Source organism: Physeter macrocephalus, unplaced genomic scaffold, assembly GCF_002837175.3.
Source record: "Physeter macrocephalus isolate SW-GA unplaced genomic scaffold, ASM283717v5 random_1117, whole genome shotgun sequence".
Classification (NCBI taxonomy): Eukaryota; Metazoa; Chordata; class Mammalia; order Artiodactyla; family Physeteridae; genus Physeter; species Physeter macrocephalus.
The window spans coordinates 12,485-25,000 of record NW_021146612.1 but is presented as its reverse complement, the minus strand read 5'-3'; the positions used below and the strand labels follow the sequence as shown (position 1 = coordinate 25,000).

Here is a 12,516-nt window from a genome sequence, read left to right as displayed (position 1 = left end):
CATGGACGGCCCACGGCCCCATTTCCTCCTTCCCCCTCCCTCCACGCCTGCGAGGGAGAAATGGCCCGGCGACCAACTCCCCTTCCCTGTGTCACCTTCCCAGCGTCAGAGGAGTGACACCAGAGACGTATGGGATTCTTTGTCGGGCTACTCCGGGACACAGTCCTGCTTAGAGCAGAACTGCACTAAAGCTGACCGCGCCCCTCCTCACGCCAACCCGAGCGGATGCTTCTAGACCTAGATTCCACTGTACAAAGAAACTTCACTTCTAACAGGAAGTACCCAACATGGATGACTTCTTCCAGATCAGTGGTTCTCAACCCGGGGAGACTGTGGCCTTTATGTTGACACCGGGCTATGTCTGGAGACATTTTGGTTGTCACAACTAGAGAAGGTGCTACTGGCATCTCACGGCTTAAGAGGGCAAGGATGCCGCTCCACACCAGAATGCACAGGAAGGTCCGTGACAAAGAATTATCCAGCCCAGTATGTCAAGAGTGCCACAGCTCAGAAAACCTATTCTACACCATGTATTTTCGAGAGGGGTGAAAACGGGTTCTTGATGGCCAGAAAAATCTGACCTTTTTTTATGTACAAAGCACAGATACGCATCCAGTACCTGAAGAGATATTCAATGTACTTTTGGCATGAAAATCTCCCAGGTGGTGAGGGGGCTGGGGGGTGACTAGGAAAAACATGTCTAAAAAGTCTCCTTAGGATGCAATAACAGAAAAAAGGTTGAGAAACACTGTTCTGGATAAAATGACACTGGTCAAGTAGAGAGAGGGGCAAATACAGTATTTTGGGGCTGCCAAGTCATTCTGTCACCTCCATACCATGTTTATTCAGGTCCCAGATGCGAAGAGTCTTATCTCGGGATGCAGAAACCAAAATCAAACTGCCACTGGGTGTGAAGCTCAGATCTCTCACGACGTCTTGGTGGCCAGACAGATTCAAAAGCAGTAGCCCTAGCGTGAGAGAGAGGGGCACTCGATGAGGGGGAGAAGCAGCTCTGGTCTACAGGTCACAGCCACACCCCTCAGCCAACTGGCGGCCCCTCTGGTCCCTAATCAGAACGAGCACGAGAGCCCCCTGGGGCCTGATCCCAGCCAGAAATGACCTACCTGTCTGTACCTCCCAAATCTTGATCTGCCCATCGTTGAGTCCTGTAGCAAGGATCAGGCAAGAGACGTCTGGCACCTGGGGATGGTGGCGTGCCCAGAGCTTCCTGCTGGGTGGAGAAGGCCACGGGCTGAAGGCCAAGCCCCACACAATCTGCCCACAGTCCAGCGTCTTCTCCTTTGGGCTGCCTCGCCCTTTTGTATCATTTTTGCTGCTTCGGCTTTTGGCTTCGAACCCTTTAGGGATGCTGGGGAAAGCAGAGAGTTCTTAATGAGTCTGCAATTGCCACCAAGTCAATCAACTCTTCATTCTGGGGTATCTAAGCCTTAGAAATCCTAGAAACAAATTGGCCTTCACTGAATTCTAGTACGACCTTTCTTCTTGTTTTTTTTTTTTTTTAGAATTCGTGTAACAGAGACTTCACTGGCCGCGGCTCATCCCATCTGTGACAGCCCTGCAGCGGGGCGACCTGCCTTGTGGGATAACTAGATCACAGATGCTCCAGGGAGCCATGTGCTTCTTCAGAAAGTTCTCCTGGGTTTTGGTGCGTGGAAGGAAAGATGCACTCCATGTTTCTCATGAGAAAGAAAGCATGCTGTAGGTTTGGAACTAGGACAGAACTTAGAGCCTGCATAACCATCTGCCACTCTTCTGCCTCATACCCCCCTTATCTCTAGCTCAGAAAGTCCCCAGGGAGCAGGAAAATAAACCCATTTTTCAGGCCATCAGTTTGCTTGGTACACGCTGATTTCCACCTTCACTCACTTTGCTCCGATCAGTGAATGAGGCTCTTTCATTTACTTCTCTGATGGCACATCCAGTCCAGGAACCAACCAGCAGGGCAGTCAACGAAAGAACTCACAGATCTGTTCAGGGGCACGCTGACCTCAAAGATCTCGTGGCCCAAGCCTTTCCTTTTACCTTCTACTTATGCTGAAACACAGGCCCAGACAAGCTAAATAAGACTCCGTCCCTAAGAAACAAGGCCCTGCCCACCACTCTGCCTCACAGACAATCTCTCAAAGGCATGAGCAATTACACAGTCCTGGGGTTCGGCTCGCAAATGCAGAACACTTATCTGCGGTACACTTTATCACTGTAAGTATTCAGTCCTGCTTTGCTACATGGCTCTGACCACACTCCGTGGTTTATCCAACTGGGAGAAAGAGTGATGATACAGCTGTGACTCATTTCCATGAAAAATCCTAGAGCCAACATACATGCAGCTGAACCTCTTTCTGTATTACATCTGTTCCCTAAAAGTTAAGTAAGTCATATTTTTGTCAATCGCATCATCGAAATATATTAAAGAATTTTAAGCAAGCTCACCTACAGAACTAGAAGGGAGAGACTGGGGCAAATGGGGGCTCCTTCGGCTCTGAAAGTCTGTCATTCTAAAGCAGAGGCTGCGGGAGTGTGCCCGGGAGGGCAGTCTGTTCTGTACGCGAAGCTGTCTCCCACCTCCACCAGGCTCGTCTGCCCACCTCTCGCCTAGGGATGCGTTCACGCTCGAGCAGCAGAGCTGACTTGTCTTGACAGAGACATATGGCCCCCAAAGCCAGAAATATTTACTATCTGGGCCTTTATAGAAAAAGTGTGCCGACCCCTGGTCTAAATGGCCAAACGTGGTCTGAAAATTTGTCGTTCTGACAGAACATCTGAAATGTGACACTGAATGTCTTTTCAATGAAGCCCGCCCAATCCACATCCGGCCCCAGCCAGGCTGACACGCGCACTTCGAGGACCTGCCCGGCCCTGACTCGGGGGCCTGAGTTGGCCATCCAGGGGAGACGCACAGAAAAGGCAAGCTATGGGGAGAGCTCTGTAGGCCAGCTCAGAACCTCCAAAGTTACCTTTTTTCTTTTTTATAAAATCCTGATTTCTGTATTTGAATTAAGGGATACATCCGTAACTACTTTATTCCAAACGAATTAAGGCACACTGACATAGTAATTCATTTTACTATCATAAATTTAACATGTTAGGGGCAGAGATAGCTTTCCTGGGGTCACAAGATTGGGGGCAGAACGGGAACTAGTAATCAAGTCTTGGGTGTCCTAGCCTAGTGTGCAGCACATGCCCTGGACTTCAGAGTCTGCAATGAATTCAAGGGAGGAGCTACCTGGGAGGTGGCAGACGCGACTGTGGGAGGGGGCCGCTCGGGGCCAGGGACAGTCATTAGGAGAATTTAACTTCATCAAAATTGAATTTTCAGAAAATTTTATTTCTAAAAGTAGTAGTATCTAGTTATTATCAATTATTTGCTCAATATCAAAACCGCTACATTATATGATTTTTTTTAATGTTGTTATTTTTTAAATGTATAACAATCCTAACAAGAATATAAAGGCCCCAGATTTCCCCTTTTAAAGGACTTTTAAAATAACAATTATTTTAAATTATAAAATTAATAGTGAAACATGGGGAAATTTTGGAAATGAGAAAATTATAAAAATTACCCTGATCCTAATACCACTCTAACCACAGTAAACACTGTACGATGAATTTTTAATTTATGTGTACATTCACATGTTATTCAAAAACAAATTTGGGATCATACTGCAAATACAGTTTCATAGCTTGCTTTTTTCAGTAAGCCTTGTACTGTAAACATTTCCTCAAGTTATTATTCTTCAAAATGTGTGATTTTTCTCTAAAACAAGTAACTGCTCATTTAACATATTAAACAATATTTCCCTCATTATATTAAACAAAAGATACACATAAAGGGTTAATGCTCAAATTTACATTTTCCCTAATATTGGAAAGATATATTTATGTATAGTAATATATACATTTGAATACAAGAGTGATTTTCAAGGAAGTAACAGATTTCCCACTTTATGCTTTTTAAAAAATACTTTTTCAGACTATAAATCCACATCAGATTTAAGTCTGGATATGAAGTTGAATCCCTTGTATTTAGACTGGGGGAATCAATAAATAATGATCTTGGCATTACCATTAAGCTGAGTATAGAAGGAACTGAAAATTGTGATTAAAAAGAAAACAAAAAACACACACAACAATCTTTGATGGCTACAAAAATATACAGCAATGCCACAATTTCCTTAAGCGTTTTCGCATCACCAGATTTTAAGCTATTTCTGATTTTTAACTATCATATGATTAATTTCATGTTGAAAATCAGTGTATGTAAATGGATGACCTCCCAACTGCAGCAACATAGATGGACCTAGAGATTGTCATACTAAGTGAAGTAAGTCAGACAGTGAAAGACAAATATCATGTGATATCACTTATATATGGAATATAAAAAAATGGTACAAATGAACTTATCTACAAAACAGAAATAGAGTCACAGATGTAGAACACAATCTTATGGTTACCGGGGGGAAGTGGCGGGCGGGATAAACTGGGAGATTGGGATCGACATATACACACTACTATATATAAAACAAATAACTAATAAGGACCTACTGTATAGCACAGGGAACTCTACTCAATAGTCTGTAATGGCCTATGTGGGAAAAGAATCTAAAAGAGAGTGGATATATGTATATGTATAATTGATTCACTTGGCTGTACAGCAGAAAATAACAACATTGTACATCAACTATAGTCCAATAAAAATTTTAAAATAAATAAATAAATAGACGACCCCATTTCTGAGATTCCTAATCGCAGGAAGAACAGTTTTAAGGTCCTCGAAATGGCCTTCCTTCCAGCAAGTGCACAAATTTATACTCCTCAACCCCAGCAGCGTGCAGAGTACCCATCTCAGCAAATTTTCATCAGCGTTACCTATTATCAAGGCAACAAGTTTCAGACTGAACTTATAAAAAACTTAAATCTAACGTGCTACTTGTAAGAAATGCTTAAAGCAAAACAAATGAGACCCTCATGGGCAGGGGCCATGTTTGATTTATTTCAGGATTCTCAGCCCCTGGCTCTGGGTCACGCAAGGAAGACTGCAACAACTGTTGGCTCAGTAAATAAATACAGACGTAGAGTTGCCCTGTGACAAATGAAAAAAATACTGATGCTGGGCCATCTGACTGGGAGCTCACAGCATTCAGATACTGGGACTTGTCCAGCCCAGAGAAAGAAAAGCTAGTTAATATCAGGAACTGAACTTGGTTGATAATGAAAAAGGCAACTACCCAATTTTAAAATGGACCAAGGATCTGAATAGACATTTCTCCAAAGAAGACATGCAAAGGGCCAATAAGCACATGAAAAGGTGGGCAAGATCAGTAGCCAGCAAGGAAATGCAAATCAAAACCACAATGAGATGCCACTTTGCTCACACTAGGATGGCTATACTATAATCAAAAAGACAGTCGATAACAAGTGTTGGTGAGGATGTGGAAAATTTGGAAATCTCCAACATTGCTGGTGGGATTGTAAAATGGTGCAACCACTTTGAAAAACAGTCTGACAGTTCCTCAACCAGTTAAACATATTCAGAAACATATATCCACACAAAAACTTGACATAGTGTTCACAGAAGCATTATCTAATAGCCAAAAAGTGAAAACAACCTGAATGCTCACCAGTGGATAAACTTATAAACAAAATGTGGTGTCTCCATAAAATGGAACATTATTTGGCAGTAAAGGGAAATGGAGTAATGAAGCATGCTACAACATGGATAACCATGAAAACACTATCCTAAGTGAAAGAAGCCAGTCAACCGACTACATCGTGTATGATTCGATTTGTATGAAATGTCTAGAATAGGCAAATCTATAAAGACAGAAAGTAGATTAGAGGCTGCTCAGGGCTGGATTAGAGGGGGATTAGAGGGTTTCTTTTGGGGATGGCAAAAATGTTGTAAGATTGATCATGGTGATGGATCCACAACTCTGTGAATATTCTCAAGTCACTTAGCTGTATACTTTATTTTTTGTGTGAAAGACAAGCTTATTTGCCTCCAAAGGACTCAGGTAATTTAGAGAAATTTAAAATACAGTTAGTTGGTAAGGGGGAATCATCCCTAATCAGCAGCTGCCGAATAATCAAGCCTAACTACCCAGTTGGGCCTCTAGCTGTACACTTTAAATGGGCAAATTGTACGGCGTGTAAATTATATCTCAGTAAAGGTGTTAAAAAAAAAAAACCTCGGGGCTAACATAATCTCGATGGAGTTAATTTTCACAGGTACAGAATGTGGGACCCTGGAAACCTCACTGATCAATTCCTGAACTGTTTTGGCCACCTTCCCTCTCCTGCTCTCGGGCAGGGAGTCGTCATCTGGGAGAGCGCTCAGTTCCCCAGGACTCCCTCGTTCCCTTGGGTGTGAAAGAACTTACAACTGCTCCTCCAGCGGCCAGGGGATCAGCTTGACAATGCAGTGTCCTTGAGACCAGGCGAACCAGGAACCATCCGGAGAGAAGGCAACGCTCCACGTTTCACAGCTTGACTTCCAATCAAACTGATGGGGGCGCCCAGGCTTGAGTTCGGCCAGCAGCAGTGGCTCCTCTGGGGCAGGAGACAGCATGCTTCAAACAAGCACCCTCACCTCGAGGGAACGGGCAGAACCAGGCCCCTGACCACCTTGCTGACTCAGAAACTGGAAAGCCACCGAGGTCTCCCCATGGCAAAAAGTGACAGTCCGGATCCTGGGAGGGAGTTGTCATTTAAATGACCTGGGGCCATAACAGTAGCCACAGGCCGAATTCCAGTGGGGTTACTCAGTTCTGGCACTCCTGACTGCTGGTTAACCATGACTCAGAGTAACCTTTGTAAGAGTGAACCCAGTGAAAGGAGGCCTCATTTTCCTATGAAAGCCCGAAGAGGAAGAAAGGAGACAGGCCAGGCAAGGATCAGACGGTGCTGATCAGGAAGCCTTCAGATGCACTCAAGGTCTCTCCAAAAGAACCTGCTACTGGGAAACAGGTGAAAGAAGGAATATCTGAAACTCACAGGCTCCCTCTCACTCCCCATCATCCTCCCCACCATCAAGGCTAAAATGTCAGCACTGGCCCTGCTTCCTGTCACTCAGACTTCTTGATCTGGCCTAAACCTTCATCCCATCTTACCCTGATCTTTTACAAGACTCTCCTGATGCACTTTCTCCTGCCCCCAGGGACCCTGCTGAAGCCGAAATGCACATCACGTCACGACATTTCTTTCAAATACATTCCAAAGCTCCCACCTGCCTACCAGATAAAGGCAGCTGAGACCCGGCCTCCCAGCCCAGCCCACCGGCCCCAGCCTTCCCTTTCCCGTCGTCTCCCTGCACGCCACACGCCGGCCACACACACCTCCCTGTTGTGCCCCAAGTAGCTAATCCGAGTTCACACCTAGACTCATCTTCTGCTTATGAGAATCCCACTGAGATTAGCAACCCAGAAGCATACCCAGATCTCACACTATCGAAGCGGAAGGAAGTCCCACTCTCCTTATTTCTTTCTCTCCTGTAGTGACAAGTTTCTCCCTGCCCCAACGCCACCCCCAGCTGGGAATTTACGCAGCTGCCTTCAAACACCAAGCCGATTCAATCCTTGTTTCTTTTGGGGGAGGCGGGGGGTGGGGGGGAGGCTAGCACAGCGTCCTGTGAAGGGCGGGGGCTGGACTGGTGCTTCTTCACCGACCTGAAGCACAGTCCCCAGTTCAAGTCTCTCCTCCAGTGGAAGATTCTCAATGACTGACAAAGCTTGTAAGTTCAAGGCCTTCAGAACTGATTTTTTGACCGCTATGATTGCGTTACATACGAATATAAAAACTGGCTTCCATCCTGAATGAGGTCACTGTCTGATGTGTAGGTTCCACTTTAGCAGTTTTGAGACTTTGACCTTTTAATAGCTGTTACCAGACAGATACTAATTTAAACAGCCCCTATTTCGTATATTTTAGGACACATCTTTATAAGTCTTCTCAGTTTAACCTTTGATAAAACAAGGACGTGTCAAGCGATGACTTTTCATAGTTAAATAGGCGGTATTTTTTTCAGTGACACATACTGGCAATACAATCCATGATATCCTGGATTCAATGAAACAGACGGTAAACATGCATATATGTATATAACGTTTATATGCATATATATTTTTTTCTGACATATGCATTATAGGAAAATACATGGGTATATCTTGTTTCATGAAATAAATGTATTGCTGAAAATTCTGTCTTTAAATAGAATTTTACTAAATCATATTAAGCCTTTATGGGTTTGTTATTTAAAGAAAATTTAAGGAAGTTTCCTTTGTAAAGAGAATATTCATTCCCTGAGGTTCTATGCTTAAATCTAGGTTTTAATATATCAGATCTGTCTAAATTGGCGTTTGTACACGCCCAGGTAATTCCTCCTAGAAATTTGTGTGTGTTTGCACAGGCAATCCTTTCACTTACACAATTACTTGTGTATCTGAGCACAGTCCTCTGGATGTGAATATCTGCACGGTAAAAAGTTACTTTATACTGTAAATCCAAAACAAGACTCAGTGTTACGCAGCAACCCCGTGGCGTTTATTCCCATTATTTCTAGATATCGTCTTAAGGTAAAAGAGCTCTATTCTGTTAATGCCTCCTCATGGGGTCCAGTGGTTCTCAGCCGGGGGCACTTTTGCCCCCTAGGGACATGTGGCAATGTCTGGACACATTTTGGTTGTCGTAACTAGAGGCGGTGCTACTGGCATCTAATGGGTGGAGGCCAGGGATGCTGCTCAGCACCCTACAGTGCACAGGACGCGGCCCCTACAACGAAGAATTATTTTGCTCAAAATGTCAGTAGTGCTGAGGCTGAGAAACCAGATGGAGTCAAATATTAAACGACATTGACTGATCTGGAGGTACATTTTCATCACCTGACTTCATTCCATCCCGGTAATATTCACAGTTGGTTCGCTTCCTCCACAATACGCACGTTATCCATCTTTTCAACACCATGGAGGCTCCACACAATATGAAAAGGGGTCACCCCTGACTTCTCTCTTTTCTTTACCTCTCAAACCAAATCCATTAACAAGTTCTACTGCCTCTGCTTCCAAAAGACTTGCCAAACCTAACTTCCCTCCATCTCACGGCTGCTGTTCTAACCTATGCAACATCGTCTCATCAACATTGGCTCATATATGCAACATCATCTCTCACTAAGCAGCCTCCTAGCTCCCCCTCTGGCCCCCCCCCCACCCATTCTCCTCACCTTTCAGAGTGATCAGTTTCGATCACTCTTAGAATAAAATCCTCACCCTGCCCTAGAAGTCCTGCACACTGGCCTTCTCTCAGCCCTTGACTATGCTCAATTAGTTCCGACCTCAGGGCCTTTGCACCAGCTATTCTCTTAGACTGGAACGCCTGCATACCTGGCACCTTCTCTTCATTCAGGTCTCGGCTCAAATGACAACTCCTTAGACAGCCCTGCTCTGATCCCAAGTCAATGTACTTCATAACTCCTCACTTTATTTTCTTTACAGTACAACCACCATTATGATTATCATCCATCTCCCTCCAATTAGGACATCAATGACACAGACAGAGCAGGGACCTTGTATGTTTATCCCCAGTGCCTAGCAGAGTTCCTGGCAGAGAGCAGGCACTCAGTAAATATTTGTGGAATAAATATACATGGTATCTCTCTATAATATAAATGAAATGAAGCCCCTTAGACTATTATGATGCCTTTGCCAAACATTTTACATGAAATGCTTCTTAAACATAAGCCATACCCAGATTTCACACTCTATTTCTGTGATTTGGGGATTTAATCTCTTGCTATTTCAGGCTCAAGAATCCAAGGACTAAAATAAGAAAAAAAACGAAGGAACTACGGAGATTCTGAAGAGGAGGCTGGGCCCAAACTAAACTTGGCTGCTGGAAAAGAAAGCCATAATTAGTGCAGAACTTTAAAAAAAAAAACCAGAGGCAAGAGGATCCAGCTTCATCTGGGATTGTACCTGCCCTGGCCCTTCTTGCTGAAAAGGCCTATGGATCCGAGTTTTCTAATTAAACACTGGGATGTGTTTGGATAATCAGGCGGAGTGGAAAGACATTTACCATGGGCCTCTTCTGTGAAAGGAGATTTACCTGAACACAGAGAGAGAGAGAAGCTATGAATGACTCTAGCCGGCAGGAAGCTTGTTGATTTGTCCTGCCTTGAGATCTTTACATGAGATGTTCCATCCGTTCAGAAAACTCTGCCTGGCTGGCCCCAGATCCTTGCCCAGCTGCTCTGCCTACCCTTCAGGCCTCAGTGCTGGTGTCACCTTCTCAGAGACCTTCCTGGTCTCACTATCCAAAGTGGCCCAGTCACTTTCTTTTCACTCCACTGAATTTTCTTTATAACTATCACTCACACAACTTCTCTGGATTGCTTACTTCTTTTCATGTAACTGTTGTTTCTCTCTTCCCCACCCTCATTCCGAACTGTTCACTGCTATTGGGCTGTGCTGTCCAATACAGTAACTGCTAGCCACACGTGGCTACGGACCTTCTGAAACGTGGCAAGTCCCAATTACAATGGGCCATTAGGTACATTATACACACTTTACTTCAAAGACAGTACAAAAGCAAAAATCTAAAAATTTTCAATAATTATTCATGATTACATGTTAAAATGATAATATTTTAGATATGCAGGATTGACAAAGATATAATTTTAAAATTACTTTCACCTGTTTCACTTTTTTTTTTTTAATGCAACTACTAGAACATTTCAAATTGCGTATGTGGCTCGCGTTATATTTCTATTGGCCGGTGCTGGCCTAGAGAGTGCCTGGCCCATAGTAGACACTCAATAAATATTTGAATGAATAAATACATTCTAACCACTACTCTGAAGATATCTACTGCTGTCCATTACAATTAGTCCCATTACAATGGTCTTTATTCAGTTTCAAAAGAATAAAACTCTGGCCTTTTTTTTTTTTAACGGTAGCTTGGCAGCTCTCAACAGCTCAGCCCACACCCCAAAACACAGTCGTCAATCATTAGGAAAAACCCAGAACTGGAAACAGATTCCTGCTAAAAAGGGAGGCTAGCTCCAGATCGCTTTCAGATATAAACTAAAAGGAGTCAATGGAATAGACAGCGGAAGCTATAAAAAGATTCACATAAGATTTCAGGCAAACAGTAGGAGCCATTTAACAACAGTTCTATGGGTAACAAACTCACCGAAGAGAAAGCCCTTATCTAGATGGGAAGGCAGAGAGAGCTACCTCTACACCTGGTACTGAATGCCTGACTCCAGCAAACAAAGAAATGTCATTTCCCAAATTAAAAAGTTACACCACCCCAGGGAAAACCCTGATTTCAACCCACCCACCCACAATCCCTGCTCCATCAAAGAAGCCAGGGAAACACAAAAACATCCACGATCAGAATCCTCCAGACCAGAATGAAGCTTGAACTTCACTGGAAGAATACAAAGAGGTTCTGGAACAAATTCTGAGCCTAGGCCTTGACCCCTTCTGAGAAATTTCCCCGAAGGAAACCGTCTTTAAGCATAAGAGTATATTCAAGAGTTGGGACTCCCAGAATAAATCACAAGCCCACCCCAAATTTCTATTAGTGGGGTTTAGGGGCAAAGTGGTTGGAAAGAAGAAGCCTGAAGGATGCGTCTTGAGGTTTGGCCTTTGCATAACAAGCACACCATTCCCACTGAGGCTGCATGGTCATTTGGGCTGACCCTCCAAGTGCTTCCAATATTCTCCGACTTCCACACCGTTTTCTGATGACAGCTGTTAACAAGGAGAGAGGCAAGTACCTCACTCATTGGTGTATCCTAAACTTGTCCCCTCATCCATGTCACCAGGGATCGGCAGCCCGGCTCTACAAATCAGTCTCTATTGGGAGAGGCTTGGAATATGTTTTTTCAATAGGGATTCCAGACCCCATTTTCACGCACAGACAAGTTTGGGAAGCTCCCAACCACCCGCTGAGGCAGATACTATTATTAGCCCATTCTGCAGCTACAAAACAGACTTGGGTTAAGCGGTTCGTCCACGATCACACAGCCTGTAAGGAGCAGAGCGGACTCCCACCCAGACCTCGAGTGCAGCACCTGGGCACTCACCCTCTCGGGTATCACACCCCCCCGCCCGAGGGCCTGGCGCCCGTCGCGTCCCACCCGGGCGGAGGCGTCGGGCCTCGGGCGCCCCCGACTGTCCCGGGGATGGGGATCCCCGCCGCGCAGAGGCCCGTCCTCCCCGGGTCCAGTCGGCGGCGGGAGACGGGGTGGCGGCCGCTGACAGCGAAAGCGAAACAAAGCTGGTCGCCCGGGGCGCACCCTCCCGCCGGCCGACGCGGACGGCCCAGGCCCGGCGCCCCCGCCGTCCCCATCCCCCGCCCCGGCCGAGCCCGCGCCCCACCCCCCCGGGAACGGGCCCGGCCCCGCCAGCGGGGAACGCGCGCCACGGCCCCACTCACCTCCGGCCTCCATGGAGGACGCGCACGGCCCCGCGGCAGGCGGCGGGCGCCTCAGCCCCCCGG

The 12,516-nt window shown here is 45.4% G+C and overlaps 1 protein-coding gene across 1 annotated transcript in view; it reads right to left on the bottom strand.

Moving 5' to 3' along the window:
• Nucleotides 1-27: 27 nt before the first annotated feature.
• Nucleotides 28-12,516, bottom strand: part of LOC114485434 (WD repeat and SOCS box-containing protein 2-like) — a 16,376-nt gene continuing 3,887 nt past the window's right edge. The window contains exons 2-6 of the mRNA XM_028486840.2: nt 12,454-12,503; nt 11,714-11,765; nt 6,399-6,567; nt 1,125-1,369; nt 28-968 (exon numbers count right to left, since the gene is read on the bottom strand). Coding sequence (XP_028342641.1) covers nt 817-968; nt 1,125-1,369; nt 6,399-6,567; nt 11,714-11,765; nt 12,454-12,503 — 668 coding nt within the window. The 3' untranslated portion in view covers nt 28-816. The remainder of the gene's footprint in view (nt 969-1,124; nt 1,370-6,398; nt 6,568-11,713; nt 11,766-12,453; nt 12,504-12,516) is intronic.